At 40.9% G+C, this 17697-nt stretch overlaps 1 protein-coding gene across 1 annotated transcript in view; it reads right to left on the reverse strand.

Annotated features, from left to right (window-relative positions):
- Positions 1 to 17697, reverse strand: part of LOC126481005 (structural maintenance of chromosomes protein 5) — a 173221-nt gene that overhangs the window by 14931 nt on the left and 140593 nt on the right. The window contains exons 14-19 of the mRNA XM_050104459.1: positions 11162 to 11408; positions 3633 to 3809; positions 1526 to 1729; positions 1100 to 1327; positions 839 to 1018; positions 611 to 706 (exon numbers count right to left, since the gene is read on the reverse strand). Of these exons, the coding sequence (XP_049960416.1) occupies positions 611 to 706; positions 839 to 1018; positions 1100 to 1327; positions 1526 to 1729; positions 3633 to 3809; positions 11162 to 11408 (1132 nt within the window). The remainder of the gene's footprint in view (positions 1 to 610; positions 707 to 838; positions 1019 to 1099; positions 1328 to 1525; positions 1730 to 3632; positions 3810 to 11161; positions 11409 to 17697) is intronic.

The raw sequence follows: 17697 nt of genomic DNA on the forward strand, positions 1-17697 counted from the left end.
AAGTCTCCTTGTAAATGTGGTTTGGGGAAATAAATCAATATAACCCACACCCACATTCACACTAAGTCATCAGAACATTAGACCACATGGAGAAACGGTAGCTGTGCTCTTTTCCTAGTTGAAAATTAAAAAACTCCACTCCCCCCCCCATAATGCTAACTATGACTGTCATGCTAGCATAATGCAATGTGACTGCCTAGGGAATGTCTGCAACAATACTGCGCAGTCTCCATTGTGTCAAACAGCAAATATTGCTGACCTGTATTGTATGTTAGAATTTCCCCAAGAACTTCCCATACTTCAGTGGAACTTCTCATTAGCTCAAGTGACTACAAAAACATTGCAATGCCTCTTCTTTCTCTTCTTCGTCATTCACCTTGCTTTTGTCCTGCAACTGCAGTTGTGAGGAACTCTGTGGCAGGTCTAAAACTGAACTTTCACAGTGGTGCCCACTGGTTACTCATTTCTGATGGGCAATCACCATATTCCATGAAAGAATATGGTTGATTGAGTTCTAAAGATAGATTACATGACGGTTCAGAGTGTCAGGTGAAAACATTCTATTAACAAAAAATTCAATACACAAATTCATGAATATAGAAATACCTACCTTAGGTGTCAATAAAAAATACTGTGATGTATCTGGGCGCGTTGCAGCCTTAACCAGAAAGTTGAACACTGCACGTTCATTTCGAGGATCCATGCCCTGAAATCAGATAAAATCAAGTATAACATATTTCAGATCTTTAGCTCATCAACACTATTAAACCAGGTAACTGCAACGAAGTCCAGATATAACTGTGAAAAATACGGTGAAAAATAATTCAGACTAACTCACTTGGTTTATTTCATCTACACAACGAAATGGCACGAATGTCAATTCTTGCAGCGCTATCATGTAAATTGCTGTTGCAACTGATCGTTCACCTCCACTTTGCAAGTTTTGGCTTAACTCACGCAGCTGCTCTCCATCTCTGTATTTTACTCTTATATGAAGACCATACTGATCGTAATCATTCTGAAACAATAACACAAAAAATTGCAACTACTAAAATATTTCATACATCCAGGAATCAACATTACATGTCAATATGCTAACCTGGTCTTCTCCCATACTCAAAAGCACTTCACCAGCACATCCCATTTCTTCAAAGCACCTTCCAAAATTATTATTTATTTTTGCAACTAATTCTTGCAGTGGTGTCAGCCAGTCGTTTCTACACCGCTCGAGGCCAGCTTGAAGCCTTTGAAGATTATCACGCATAGTACTGACTTTTGATTTACCTTCTATAATCTTTTTTCCTCTTGCTTCAAATTCTGCAATAACCTGAAATAATTCATAAATTCTACATATACAACCTAAAACACAGAAGTATCTTGTAGGCAACTTTTCACATTTTTCTTTACATACTGTGTAAATGTTTAATTCAAGTTTGCTTTCATCTTATTCGGATACATTTAATATTGTAATTTCTCATTTGTGAAGTCACTATTTCTGTCAAGTTAAGTATGGAAAATTTCTCACCCCAGTGTCAACATCACCGATGAAATCTGCCTTTGCTTGTTCTGTTTGTATCTTCTTATCCAAATCTTGAACTGTTTGTTGCACATTTCTGAATGTATCTTTATTACCTTTCACATCTGCAATTGCCTTTTCTGCATCTCTGAGTAACTGTTTCTGCTGTGTTTGCAGTTCTGACAACTCTCCTTTCAACTTTCGAACTGTGTTCTAGAATGAGGAAAAAAAAAAGGATTTTTTTTCCATTCAAATTACACACAATTGCTAGCTTAGCAATATTTGGAAGGCAAACGCCACTTCTTAAGCACGTGATACGAGCTGAAACAGTGACGAAGAACAAGGAGGTGGAGAAGGAGAAGAAATACAACACTGCTAATAGTAATTAAGAATGAGTGTCGTGTTGTGTCATTTCATGCACAATGACAAGTTTCTTACAACACACACACACACACACACACACACACACACACACACACACACACACAACTGCAGTCTCTGGCAACTGAAACCTACTGCACTATGGTTTCAGTTGCTTGAGACTGTTGTCGTGTGTGGGAGTTGCGTTTGCATTTGTGTGTGTGTGTGTGTGTGTGTGTGTGTGTGTGTGTGTGTGTGTGTGTGTGTGTGTCTTGACGAAGGCCTTACTGGCCAAAAGCTTTGTTTGTGACAGTCTTTTTGTTGCGCCTATGTGTTACTCTCCATCTCTGTTGTATGGCGAGTAGCAACTCTACTATATGGTGAGTAGTAACTTTTCATAATATTGTTACATTCCATCTTGGATTTTCCGTTGTTTGATTTTTACAACAATTTCAAGTACGACAAAATGATTGCACAAGAGAAAAACTAATTGAGCTTGTGAATCTGGAAGTAAACAATGTTTACAAAAATTGCAATATCTGGAAGGAATCGATACACTGTTTTAATAAACTAAAAGAAAAGGAGATGAAAGTTGAGTTTTCCTTCAACACACACAAAAAAAAAATGTGTTTTACCTCTGATCAGTTCTATAAATGATAACCAAGTTGGGGAAACCATCAAAAACCTAAATATGTATGATCAATAGGAGATTTCAATCACTATCCTAACAGGAGCCCCGAGTCTTAACTGTGTCACCCTAGCTGTATTTTCTCCATATAATATTTATGAAAATAAGATTTTCTGGACAATATAATATTAGCCATACAAAACATTACAACCCTCCCTCTTCCGTATGAATGAGTGCACCAGTGTTATCACACACAGTATGTGATGCAGTGGAGGGCGGCTATTCAAACTTGAAAGAGAGACTTCCAGATAAGATACGGTTGATACTGTCAAAAGAAGCTCCTGATAAATTAATGGGGTGAGAGGGGTGGGGGGGGGGGGGGGGGGTCAAATTACAATAATGCCTTTTCTTTCCTAACCAGAAGTTTAACCATGGTTTTTAAAAACTGATAATTTATATAGAATAATATTCATGTAATTTACAGAATTTGAAATATTAAGCATTTTAAAACTTGTGATTTATAAAGCTCAACAAAAATGCAGAATTTTCAGAGATTTAATGAAATTGCCTGAGATTTCCTTCATTTTTCCAGGTAAAATGTAATTCCCTTAGATCTCCAGGTTTTCCAGCAAGGGTGTATGACCCCCTAACACACAGTATTGAGAAAGCTGTTAATTTCACCAACTTTGAGCATGGCTAAATTCTGATGGACCGGTAGATTTGAAAGTGAGTTCCACTATCATTAATCTCTATTTAAAACAGTCAATTCATAGTGAATCAGCACTGGATAACAAACCTTCAGATGTTCGTGGTACTTCAGCCTTCTCTTGAGCAGACCAACTCCTGATTACAGGCAAGGCAAGTGCCAGGTTAACAGTGTCTTGTAGTTTTTATATTAACCTCTACAAGTGAGGTAATAGGAACAGCATGTAGTTAATAATAAAAAGAATGACCACTCCTCACCAAACAATAAAGTACTGAATGCTGTTGCTGAGCAAACTGCAAGTCTCAGTACAATTCTTGTGCAAAATTTGCCACGCATTCACAAGAACAAAGAAGAAAAGTAAACAAAGTAACTTGTAAATATGTAATAGAAGTACAGCAAACTTAGTATAGCTTAACAAATACCTCAAGTTCTAAACATTTCTGCTTTATTTCCTGAGCATCATGCTGATACCTTTCCACTTCAGCTGCAGTGTCTTCTGTCTCATACTGAAGCAGCCTTAAGTTGTTCATCAATTCCACATATTCTTTTAGAGTTTCGTGGGATTTACTTTCACTGTCGAAAGCATCTAAAATTATTTTCTGAAAAAAGAATTCAACTTTTATTCCGGTGCCACAAATGAATACTAATAGAAATACAATTTTATTTGCTAGAAAAGTTAACCTCCTTGTGAAATAATGAGTATTACCAACCAAATGTTCCAAGAAGGTTGAGGAGATTAAGCTATAAAGAAAAACCAAAAGAAAAAATAGAGTTCATAAATTAGAAGCTTTAATTTTTGCTCCCATTAGTTTAAACATCCCTGATAATTGCCAAGAGTGGGTGACAATTGCAAGAAAGATTAATAATGCTAATAATAACATGACAGAATAGTTAGGAAGAATAATAATCTTAATAATTATTATTATTACATAATTTTTTATTTTCTGTTACCCACTGCAGTATTCCTGGGTGGAATAACATGGTACTGCTGTTACTGGTTCTCATCCGGATAAATGGGGAGGACTGGTATCAAGAAGTCATTAATACAGATGGCAAAATCAGAGTCCTTCACGAGTGATAATCCTGGTTTTATTAGGAAACAGTAATTACTCCAAAGCAAACTTACACTGTACAGTGTGGTGGCGCAAAGAAAACAAATAAGTAACACATGAGGTAACTCTTTAAAGGAATCCACCGTCACCAAAATACAATGCAAGCAGCCAATTGGATTCTAAGGGGGCAGGGAGTCTCATGCAAAAGGTGAGTTAGTGTGTCTTGGAAATCTTTAAGTGTACAACAATCTTACAGTTATATTTATAACTTTCTTGGCAACCATTTTTTATGAAGCAGCTGACTAAAGAGCTCTTAATAGAACTGCAACAAAACTGCTTTATGAATGAAGAAATTTCCTTAAAAGCAGAGCCCAAAGAAGAGTGATAATGAACATCCATAGGCCTGTCTCAAACTTTGAACCTAGAAGTGATGGATACTGTTTGCTAAGAATGTGCAGTGAAAACAAAACATACATTTATTAATTCCCATGCCCAAACAAATAATAAAAATTAGAAGCATTTCTAAGAATAAGACAAATGCTGGAAAATGGTTGAGAATGGAAAAAATTCCGGGACACCAAGTAAAGAACTTATAAGGTGATTTCAATGTACAAGTTGTTCAATGTACAAGTTGTTAGGTACATAAAAAAGACCAAAAATTATGACAACTATAATTTTAAACTAACACATTTTAAACAGCTGCTTAGAAACCAAACAATGGCAATGACTCATGACAGCAATAGGAGAGTTCCAAATAAACCTTGTAGTTGTATCTTTAAGGTATAGTTGAGAAATAATGAATGTCTAAACCAAATGGTGATAAATATAAACTCACATCATTATTTTCAATAATAAAGTTCAGATTCATTTTTCTTAACTAAAAGAGCAACACAACAGCTGTATCCTGATTCAACAGCAAGAAACTAAAAGAAAATGCACATGAATTTAAAAAGCCAGCTTGACTAGTACATAAAGACTGAAAATACGAAAGTTCAGTTGGCACAGACAACAAAAGATATGGAAGGCCTCAAGAAGAAAACACACAAAGTAATTTGATAACAGCACACAGGCACTGAAGGGTCATTTCTTTTCTTGGAGAAAATACCACACATGCAAAAAAATTGAGCCTAGGTCATTTTTCAAATCCAACAAAAAAGCAAATATGAAACGAGAAGATAAGGATGAAAGGGGGAATTACCCAACACAATAGAACAAAACTGTTAACAAAATGAGTCATGAATTTTATAAAAAATTTAAAAAGATAATACAATCCCCATCTCCTCTCTGTAATCAAAGGAAAGGTGAAACTTTAGTAAAATCAAATGACAAAAACTATTAAATACTTGCTAAATAGTTTAAGAAATTTCTAAGCTATAAAAACTAATTAAACCAAGAGATAAGAATGGACTCTCCCCTCTCCTCGACTGCAATGAGATAAAATACAATACCAAGAGGCTAAAAAACAACAAAGCTATTGATGGAAATTACATTACAGCAGAAGTACGGATGCTCGCACCTAAAAAAGGAATACATGTATCGTACAAAACAACAGTAAACATATGAAAGAAAGAAGAACTAAAGGATGGCTGGAAGTTAGACTTGATTCATCATCTTCGTAAGAGAAGAAACACTAAAGAGGTGAAAAATTATTGTGGCATTTCGTTACTCCCACTAACATACAAATCCTGTCACCATCCATTTAAAGCAACTGTAACAACAAACTAAGCATAAACTCAGATAATATCAAGATGGATTGCAAAAAAGGTTTATTGACAGCAGAAATAATACTGATCTGAAAACATTAATAAGATACTATATGCTGACAGGAAGACAATATGCTTCTGCCTTCATACATTTTAAAAAGCCGTATGACTATCTACCCCCTCCCCATGAACCATGGACCTTGCCGTTGGTGGGGAGGCTTGCGTGCTTCAGCAATACAGATAGCCGTACCGTAGGTGCAACCACAATGGAGGGGTATCTGTTGAGAGGCCAGACAAACGCGTGGTTCCTGAAGAGGGGCAGCAGCCTTTTCAGTAGTTGCAGGGTCAACAGTCTGGATGATTGGTTGATCTGGCCTTGTAACACTAACCAAAACACGGCCTTGCTGTGCTGGTACTGTGAAAGGCTGAAAGCAAGGGGAAACTACAGCCGTAATTTTTCCCGAGGACATGCAGCTTTACTGTATGATTAAATGATGATGGCGTCCTCTTGGGTAAAATATTCCGGAGGTAAAATAGTCGCCCATTCGGATCTCTGAGCGGGGACTACTCAGAAGGACGTTGTTATCAGGAGAAAAAAAATTTGCGTTCTACGGCTCAGAGCATGAATGTCAGATCCCTTAAGCCGCAGGTAGGTTAGAAAATTTGAAAAGAAAAATGAAAAGGTTAAAGTTAGATATAGTGGGAATTAGCGAAGATCGGTGGCAGGAGGAACAAGACTTCTGGTCACGTGAATACAGGGTTATAAATACAAAATCAAATAGGGGTAATGCAGGAGTAGGTTTAATAACGAATAGGAAAATAGGAATGCAGGTAAACTACTACAAACAGCATAGTGAATGCATTATAGTGGCCAAGATAGATACGAAGCCCACGCCTACCACAGTAGTACAAGTTTATATGCCAACTAGCTCTGCAGATGAAGAAATTGAAGAAATGTATGATGAGATAAAAGAAATTATTCAGGTGGTGAAGGGAGACGAAAATTTAATAGTCATGGGTGACTGGAATTCGAGAGTAGGAAAAGGGAGAGAAGGAAACATAGTAGGTGAATATGGATTGGGGCTAAGAAATGAAAGAGGAAGTCGCCTAGTAGAGTTTTGCACAGAGCATAACTTAATCATAGCTAACACTTGGTTCAAGAATCATGAAAGAAGGTTGTATACATGGAAGAATCCTGGAAATACTAGAAGGTATCTGATAGATTATATAATGGTAAGACAGAGATTTAGGAACCAGGTTTAAAATTGTAAGACATTTCCAGGGGCAGATGTGGACTCTGACCACAATCTATTGGTTATGACCTGTAGATTAAAACTGAAGAAACTGCGAAAAGGTGGGAATTTAAGGAGATGGAACCTGGATAAACTGAAAGAACCAGAGGTTGTACAGAGTTTCAGGGAGAGCATAAGAGAACAATTGACAGGAATGGGGGAAGGAAGTACAGTAGAAGAAGAATGGGTAGCTCTCAGGGATGAAGTAGTGAAGGCAGCAGAGGATCAAGTAGGTAAAAAGACGAGGGCTAGTAGAACTCCTTGGGTAACAGAAGAAATATTGAATTTAATTGATGAAAGGAGAAAATATAAAAATGCAGTAAATGAAGCAGGCAAAAACAAATTCAAACTTCTCAAAAACGAGATCAACAGGAAGTGCAAAATGGCTAAGCAGGCATGGCTAGAGGACAAATGAAAGGATGTAGAGGTGCATATCACTATGGGTAAGATAGATACCACCTACAGGAAAATTAAAGAGACCGTTGCAGAAAAGAGAACCACTTGCATGAATATCAAGAGCTCAGATGGAAACCCAGTTCAAAACAAAGAAAGGAAAGCAGAAAGGTGGAAGGAGTATATAGAGGGTCTATACAAGGGCGACGTTCTTGAGAACAATATTATAGAAATGGAAGAAAATGTACATCAAGATGAAATAGGAGATAATAATAGGAGATAAGATACTGAAACCCAAGTCGAAACAAGGCCCCGGGAGTAGACAACATTCCATTAGAAACACAGACATCCTGTGGAGAGCCAGGCCTAACAAAACTCTACCCTCTAGGGAGTAGGATGTATGAGATAGGCGAAATACCCTCAGACGTCAAGAAGAATACAGGGTGATTCAAAAGGAATACCACAACTTTAAAAATGTGTATTTAATGAAAGAAACATAATATAACCTTCTGTTATACATCATTACAAAGAGTATTTAAAAAGGTTTTTTTTTCACTCAAAAGCAAGTTCAGAGATGTTCAATATGCCCCCTCCAGACACACGAGCAATATCAACCCGATACTCCAACTCGTTCCACACTCTCTGTAGCATATCAGGCTTAACAGTTTGGATAGCTGCTGTTATTTCTCGTTTCAAATCATCAATGGTGGCTGGGAAAGGTGGCCGAAACACCATATCCTTAACATACCCCCATAAGAAAAAATCGCAGGGGGTAAGATCAGGGCTTCTTGGAGGCCAGTGATGAAGTGCTCTGTCACGGGCTGCCTGGCGGCCGATCCATCGCCTCGGGTAGTTGACGTTCAATTCAGACGATAAGGTTTCATAACTAACCTTTTTCGTAGGACTCTCCATACAGTTGATTGTGGAATTTGCAGCTCTCTGCTAGCTCTGCGAATCGATTTTCCTGGGCTGCAAACAAATGCTTGCTGGATGCGTGCTACATTTTCATCACTCGTTCTCGGCCGTCCAGAACTTTTCCCTTTGCACAAACACCCATTCTCTGTAAACTGTTTATACCAACGTTTAATACACCACCTATCAGGAGGTTTAACACCATACTTCGTTCGAAATGCACGCTGAACAACTGTCGTCGATTCACTTCTGCCGTACTCAATAACACAAAAAGCTCTCTGTTGAGCGGTCGCCATCTTAGCATCAACTGACGCTGACGCCTAGTCAACAGCGCCTCAAGCGAACAAATGTACAACTAAATGAAACTTTATAGCTCCCTTAATTCGCCGACAGATAGTGCTTAGCTCTGCCTTTTGTCGTTGCAGAGTTTTAAATTCCTGAAGTTGTGGTATTCTTTTTGAATCACCCTGTATAATAATTCCAATCCCAAAGAAAGCAAGAGTTGACAGATGTGAAAATTACTGAACTATCAGTTTAATACGCCACAGCTGCAAAATACTAACACGAATTCTTTACAGACGAATGGAAAAACTGGTAGAAGCTGACCTCGGGGAAGATCAGTTTGGATTCTGTAGAAATGTTGGAACACTTGAGGCAATACTGACCCTACTACTTATCTTAGAAAATAGATTAAGGAAAGACAAACCTTCATTTCTAGTATTTGTAGACCTACAGAAAGGTTTTGACAAGGTTGACTGAAATTCTGAAGGTGGCAGGGGTCAAATACAGGGAGCGAAAGGCTATTTACAATTTGTACAGAAACCAGATGGCAGTTATAAGAGTTGAGGGGGCATGAATGGGAAGCAGTGGTTGGGAAGGGAGTGACACAGGGTTGTAGCCTATCCCCAATGTTATTCAATCTGTATATTAGTCAAGCAGTAAAGGAAACAAAAGAAAAATTCGAAGTAGGAATTAAAATCCATGGAGAAGAAATAAAAACTTTGAGGTTCGCCGATGACATTGTAATTCTGTCACAGACAGCAAAGGACCTGGAAGAGCAGCTGAATGGCATGGACAGTGTCTTGAAAGTAGGAGATAAGATGAACATCAACAAAAGCAAAACAAGTATAATGGAATGCAGCCGAATTAAATCAGGTGATACTGCGGGAATTAGATTAGGAAATGAATTGCTTAAAGTAGTAAAGGAGTTTTGCTATTTGTGGAGCAAAATAACTGATGATGGTCGAAGTAGTGAGGATATAAAATGTAGACTGGCAATGGCAAGGAAAGTGTTTCTGAAGAAGAGAAATTTGTTAACATCGAGTATAGATTTAAGTGTCACAAAGTCATTTCTGAAAGTATTTGTATGCTGTGTAGACTTGTATGGAAGTGAAACGTGGACGATAAATAGTTTAGACAAGAAGAGAATAGAAGCTTTCAAAATTGGTGCTACAGAAGAATGCTGAAGATTAGATGGGTAGATCACATAACTAATGAGGAGGTATTGAATAGAATTGGAGAGAAGAGAAATTTGTGGCACAACATGACTAGAAGAAGGGATGGGTTGGTAGGACATTCTGAGGCATCAAAGGATCACCAATTTAGTATTGGATGGCAGTGTGGAGGGTAAAAATCTTAGAGGGAGACCAAGAGATGAATACACTGAACAGATTCAGCAGGATGTAGGTTGCAGTAGGTACTGGGAGATGAAGAAGCTGGAACAGGACAGAGTAGCATGGAGAGCTGCATCAAACCTGTCTCTGGACTGAAGACCTCAACAACGAATATCGACCATTATGCACTACTTAACATAATGGCTGAAATGGGACTTAATGAAAAACTACTATGAAGTAACATTAGCACAGAGACCAAAATAAAATTTCTACAAAGTTTCTCTAAACCCTTTGTAATCGGAACAAGGGTTCAACAGGAAGATGGATTACCACTACTCATCTTCATTACATGATAAAATAGTACAAGAATGGTGAGAGGAATCTGTTTAAACATTTAAGGATTGGGGCTAAGAAGAATGGCCTGGAAGAAGACTATACAAGTTTTGCAGACGATATACGTATAATGACAGAATATTTAGAAATGGCAGCAAAACAAATTAATATTCTGAAGTAAGTGGCAGAACAAATCGCCTGCAAGTATCTTTTGAAAGAACAGAAATAAAGTCACATATCAAAGTCAATGAAACTTAGTTTAACACCATATACGGAACAACAGAACTTATCGATGGCTTTAAATACTTGTGTAAATGGGTTACAGCAAATAGGGTACATAAAGAAGCCTTGGAAGTATGAGCGGGAGAAATGGAAACAACATTTCAAATCATGAAAAAACATTTACAGCAAAAAGTGCTTACCTGTAATTACCTAAATTTACCATTACAACTCTGTCATTGAACTAGTGTGTTTATATGAGAATTTCGGCTCAAAAATTAATGTATCATATCAAAATGTCAAAATTATTCTGAAAACTATACAAGGCTACATATGTCTCTCAATACATCTCAAAATCATCATAACCTGAAACAGAAAATCAAACCAGAAAGATCATAGAAATCCATTATCACAAAGGTCTGAATAACACTCACCTTAACAGTCTTTTTGAACTTTTCTTCTTCCTCTTTAATATTAATCTTATTCTTTTCAAGTGAATTTATGTGATTTTGCTTAATCTTAATGCGTGCACCGAGTGCCTGCCGATTCTGCACAATTTCTTGTATTTGTTTTCTCTTATTAACAAGCTCTTTCAATTTGCTCTCTTGATGCATTAATTGCTGTACCACTGTGTGATGATCATGTGAAATTTGCTGCTTCTCCTGTAATAATTTTTCTTTCCTATGAAGAAAGAAACAGCCAAATACTGAATTAGGTCTTCTTTCATGTAATGGGAACTTATTGGTAGTGAAAACTTTGGCATGATCCATATACAGGGTGTACATTAAGTCCAGGAACAATTTCAATTATTTATTGCACAAGAACCAAATATTGTACAGATATCATACGTATGTCATTTTAAAGAGAAACCCTGAAAGTTTTTTTTCATGTACACCACCACAGCGTAGTTTGGTGAGCTTTGTGTGTGTTGGAGTTGGACAAAAACAAGTGTGCTACAGCTGTTCAACATATGTTTCGAACCCAGTACGGTAAGAACCCACCAACAAGGAAGGTCACTTACCACTGGCACAACAAATTTGTTACGACAGGTTGCTTGTGCCCGGCAAAGAGAAGCGGACGTCCCAGTGTGAGTGAAGTGAATGTGGAGCATGTACGAGACACACTCATTAGGAGTCCAAAGAAATCAGTGCGTTGTGCATCCCATGAACTCTAAATGGCTCCAATAAAAGTGCGGAAAGTCCTGCGGCAGAAGCTCAATGACAATAAAAAAGGCAAGCGTTTTCAGTTTTGTTCGCAGTTACAAAAACTGAATGAGAATGGGACGGCATTGTTGATTGCTTAATTTTTAGTGATGAAGCCACTTTTCACACCAATAGGAAAGTGAACAGGCATAATTGTTGAATCTGGGGTACAAAGCATTCACACGAATGCATTGAACTTGAGCTAAATGTTTTTTGTGCCTTGTCAAGTTGAAAACTGAACGGGCCATTCTTCTTCACAGAGAGCCTACATGGACATGATGCAGCAATGGCTGATGCCTCAAATGCAATCAGAATCTCCATTCATCTTTCAGCAGGATGGGGCTCCACCTCATTTTCATCATGAAATTCGTGGGCACCTGAACACAGAGCTGCCGCATTGAAGGATCACCCGTGCCACAGAAGGGGACAGCTGTTTCATGAAAAGGCCTCCTGACTACCAGATCTCATTTCATTTGACTTTTTTCCATGGGGACACATTAAAGATATGGTGAATGTACCGCCTCTAACATGTGATGTAGCAGAGCTCCGGGAGGGAACACGGGAAGCGACTGCCATAGTTGATGATGTCATGCTGGGACGGGTATGGCAAGAATTCGATTACCGTATTGATATCTGCCAGGTCAATCATGGTTGGTTGGTTGGCTTAAAAGAGGGGGGAAGTGACCAAACAGCTAGGTCATCGGCCCCTTGTTCCGAATAAAACAATGCCACAAGGTTGAGAATAAAACAAGCAAGACTGACAACACAAAATGGAGAGAAAGGAAAAACCACAAGAACGACAAAAGGGCAACACACACTTAAATGGAAAAAAGGGGAGATGAAAAGCACAGAAATGCAAGAAATAGGTAAAAGAGATTAAAACGACAATGCTGACTGACAATGAGAATAAATAGGAGACGCCAGCCCACTCTGCACCACAGTAAAACTCCACCCTAAAAGCACAAGGGTGGAGGACACAGAGGGACAAAGGACATGCGCTAAAATTTAGATCAAATGATAAAACCCACTCTCACGAATCAAACGTAAAACTGTCAGTTAAATTAGCAGCACCAAATCTGGTAACCAAAGATTTCGTCGCAGGGCAGTCAAATTGGGACAGTGCACCAGAATACGGGCCACTGTCAACTGGGTACTGCATTGACACTCAGGCGATCTTCATGGCACAGGAGGTAACCATGGGTCACCCAAGTGTGAACAATGCGGACCTGCAGAGAACCACAGAGTCCCGAAGAGAGGCCTGCATGGAGACTGCCATACATTCATAATATCTGTAATGGCACACAGTTTGTTGTGCATACTGAGACTACGCCATTACGTCGCCCAAGGATGAAAAACCTGGTGACATAAAAACGAACACAGGTCAGTTTTGGAATGGCAATCTTCATAAGCGGTTTCCGTGTAGCCTGTCTGGCCAGTCTGTTAGCAAGTTCATTGCCTGGGATTCCGATATGTCCTGGGGTCCACACAAACACCACTGAACGACCGGATCGTTCCAGGGCATAGATGGACTCCTGGATGGTCGCTACCAAAGGATGACGAGGGTAGCACTGGTCGATAGCTTGTAGGCTGCTCATAGAGTCAGAACACAGAAGAAACGACTCCCTAGGGCATGAATGGATGTGCTCAAGAGCACGAAATAAAGCCAGCAGCTCTGCAGTGAAAACACTGTGCCGGCCGGGCAGGCCGAGCGGTTCTAGGCGCTACAGTCTGGAACCGTGCAACTGCTACGGTTGCAGGTTCGAATCCTGCCTCGGGCATGGATGTGTGTAATGTCCTTAGGTTAGTTAGGTTTAAGTAGTTCTAAGTTCTAGGGGACTGATGCCCTCAGAAGTTAAGTCCCATAGTGCTCGGAGCCATCTGAAAACACTGCAGCCATAGGGCAAGGAATGCTGTTCAATATGTCCTCCATGGACATACACGAAGCCTACATGACCATCAGCCATTGGTGTAAACCACTTCATGGCCTCGGTACGTGTCAAGAGTTGAGATGAAGTGACAGCGGAGAGCCGTGGGATGAATTGAGCCTTTAGGCCATGTGAAAGATACAGGCATAGCTGCGGCCTAGGTATAAAGACAAAGGGATCACGTTTTCTGCCATAGAAATGATCATTGTAGTTACCTGTTCAACCACAACATCGACGTTCCCATGTGGGGGAGATTCAACGGTGACAGCAGAGGTGAAGGCTTCCCAGTCTGTCTTGTTTAAAGCCCAACTGGATAGGTATCTGTGGGCCTGACGCTGTGGCAGTGACAAGAAGATGGGGAAGTGATCACTACCACACAGGTCGTCATGTGCTCTTCAGGGGATAGATAGGAGAAGGCCAGGACTGCAAACCGAGAGATCAATAGCCGAATATGTTCCATGTGCCACACTGAAATGTGTGGCAGCCCAATATTTAAGAAGTAGAGGTCAAGTTGTGAAAGTAAATTTTTGACATCTCTGCCTCGGCCAGTAAGAACTGTGCCACACCACAAGGGGTTATGAGCTTTGAAATCTCCCAAAAGAAGGAAAAGTTTAGGGAGTTGATCAATCAGTGCAGCTAATACATTCAGGGGTACTGCACCATCTGGAGGAAGATACACATTGCAGACAGTTATTTCCTGTGTCCTTATACTGACAGCCACAGCTTCAAGAGGGGTTTGAAGGGGCAAAGGCTCACTGCATACTTAGTTCAGGACAGACGAATACTCCACCTGACACACTATTATAGTCCCTACAGTTCCTGATATATCCCTTATTGCCACGGAGGACAGGGGTCTGCATTGCCGGGAACCTGGTTTCCTGGAGGGCAATGCAGAATGCAGAAGTAAAGTTTAACAGTTGCCGTAGCTCAGCCAGGTGGCAGACAAAAGGGCCGCAATTCCACAGGAGGATGACGTTATTGTGAGGCTGGGAAGGCATGAAGCGCACAAGGAGGCAGGTTATGCCTCAGGGCACTGGCTGCCTCCAACTGCATCAGTGAGATCCAGGTCCGCAGTGGACACCAAGATCTCCACTGCTTCCTCAGATACTGAATTGACAGGGAGTGGTGGTGTTGGGGTTACCAGAGGGTCCTGTTCCTTAGCAGACTACTTCTTAGTTTGCTTGCTCTCTCGCTTCTCTTTAGGGGCTTGCTGGGAAGATTTCTACGAAGCAGCTTCAGGCACGGAGGAAGACCGTGAAGCTCTTCATCCAGCAGCTTTTGGCTCCTTGAGCCATTGGCGAGTGTCCACCATGGCATAAGTGGAGACTTTGGGAAAGAGGGCCCCAAGGGACCCCTTTCGCATGAGAGGAGCTGGAGGAGGCTGTTGCTTCTCTGGCAGGGGAGGGGACTTTGGGGGGGGGGGGGGGGGACTTGCTCCTGAAGTAGGTGCTTTAGGAGCAACGGAGGAAGATTGGACCCCTACCACCAAGGGGGTGGATGTATTCTGGTGACCCAGAGGGCCCACTGTTCGTGGCACAGAGTGAGGAACCACTGGCACTTGGGACGATGATGGTGATGTAGCTGCAGCAATGTTGACGTCAACCGAAAAATGGTTCAAATGGCTCTGAGCACTATGGGACTTAACCTCTGAGGTCATCAGTCCCCTAGAACTTAGAATTACTTAAACCTCACAACCTAAGGAAATCACACACATACATGCCCGAGGCAGGATTCGAACCTGCGATCGTAGTGGTCGCGTGGTTCCAGACTGTAGCGCCTAGAACCACTTGGCCACTCTGGCCGGCGACGTCAACCGAATGGGGTGTAATCTTTTGAATTTACATTTAGCCTCTGTGTAAGTCAACCGGTCCAGGGTCTTGTACTCCATGATTTTCCACTACTTTTGGAGTACTGGGCAGTCTGGCGAGCACGGGGGACGGTGCTCTCCACAGCTGATGCAAGTGGGAGGTGGTGCACATGGAGGATCTGGGTGCAGTGGACATCCGCAGTCTCGACATGTGGCGCTGGAAGTGCAGCGGAAAGACATGTGCCCGAACCTCCAGCACTTAAAGCACCGCATAGGGGGAGGGACATATGGTTTAACTTCACAGCGGTAAACTATCACCTTGACCTTTTCAGGCAATGAATCACCCTTAAAGGCCAAGATGAAGGCACCAGTAGCAACCCTGTTGTCTTTGGGTCCCCCGTAAATGCGCTAGATGAAATGAACAACCCACCACTCTAAATTGGCGTGGAGCTCGTCGTCAGATTGCAAGAGAAGGTCATGATGGAAAATAAACCCCTGGACCATGTTGAGGCTTTTATGGAGAGTGACAGAAACAGGAATATCACCCAGGTTGTCACAGGCGAGTAACGCTCGGGATTGGGCTGGGGATGTTATCTGAATCAAGACTGCGCTATTTTGCATCTTGGACAGCACTGTCACTTCTCCAAACTTATTATCAAGGTGTTCAATGAAAAATTTAGGCGTAGTAGGTAGACAGAGAGTCCCTATCGGTTCTGCTACAGACTAAAAATCAAGGCGAATATGGCTCTCTCCATTCTGTAGCTCTACGTTCCCCCCATGGTGTAGTGAGGGAGGGAAACAATTTAGGGTCATACCTGTAGGCATTGTATTCTATATTGCCCTTCTTAGAGACTGCTGGTGCCATATGGCCACCAGCACGAGATGACTTAGTCCTTTTCGTTGTGTGTTATCCACTATGATGCCACCCCCTCCGATCAGGGGCTCTCCCCACAGGTGCAACCCAGCCACAGCAAAGGCCAACTGGCATGATGGTCATTGCCGGGAGTCCTGATGCCCCAGGAAGACAGGCATCTACTCCTCAGTATATGTGGGGAGTTTACAGCTCAGGCATCAGCAGTGCGATCCCTGTGTTGTCAGGGGGCTACCACCAAATGGGTACATGATGGCCCCACCACAATGGACTGGCTACCATGCTGGATACTGGGTGCAGAGAAATCCGATATTGTCACTGAGGTGAAAGAGGACAGGAGACAACAGAAGAAGATGACATACCCCGGAAAGTGTCCTCGCCCAAATAGATGAATCGCAGGTGGAGATGTAAAGCCATGACAAGATTCAGGAGAATGAATCTAAAGGCACTTGTGCACCACATTAGGAGTCCTTCCCCATATGGCCTGCACTTCTGCAGAATTTTGAAAGTGGCAGGTCAAACCATAGAATGGTACCTGAACTCATAGGGCCGAAAAGTGTGAGACTCCTTTTAGTCGCCTCTTACAACAGGCAGGAATACCTTGGGCCTATTCTAGCCCCCGGACCCGCAGGGTGAGTCGCTCATGGTGCACATATCAAATGTTTGTATAAGAAAAAACAACTTTCAGAGTTTCTCTTCAAAATGCTATGTGTATGGCATCTGTACAATGTATATTTCTTGTGCAATAAATAATTGAAAGTGTTCCCGGACTTTATGTACACACTGTATTACATGCAACAACTGATACTCAAATTTTGTCTGCCCACAGAAATCCACTATTTTAACCAGTATAAGAGACAGAGAAATTAGTTGACATTTACAAAGTTTTTTTCATGCCTGTTCAGGTGCCATGTTGTGTTCATATATGAGGTGTGTTGAGAAAGTACCAAATATTGTTCAACATGAAATATATTTTCATTTGCAAATGTGGACAACCATCAGCTGTATAATGGGATGACGTCAATAAAAATTTGGGCAGAACCAAGACTTGAACAGCCTACAAGTGAGGACATGCAATGAGTGCTCATCAGATTCCAACAAGTTGTGAAATTATGGAATGAATTGAGTAGTGATATTGTTACAGATTTTGCCAAAAGCTTGATGA

This window comes from Schistocerca serialis, chromosome 5 (assembly GCF_023864345.2).
Source record: "Schistocerca serialis cubense isolate TAMUIC-IGC-003099 chromosome 5, iqSchSeri2.2, whole genome shotgun sequence".
Taxonomy (NCBI): domain Eukaryota; kingdom Metazoa; phylum Arthropoda; class Insecta; order Orthoptera; family Acrididae; genus Schistocerca; species Schistocerca serialis.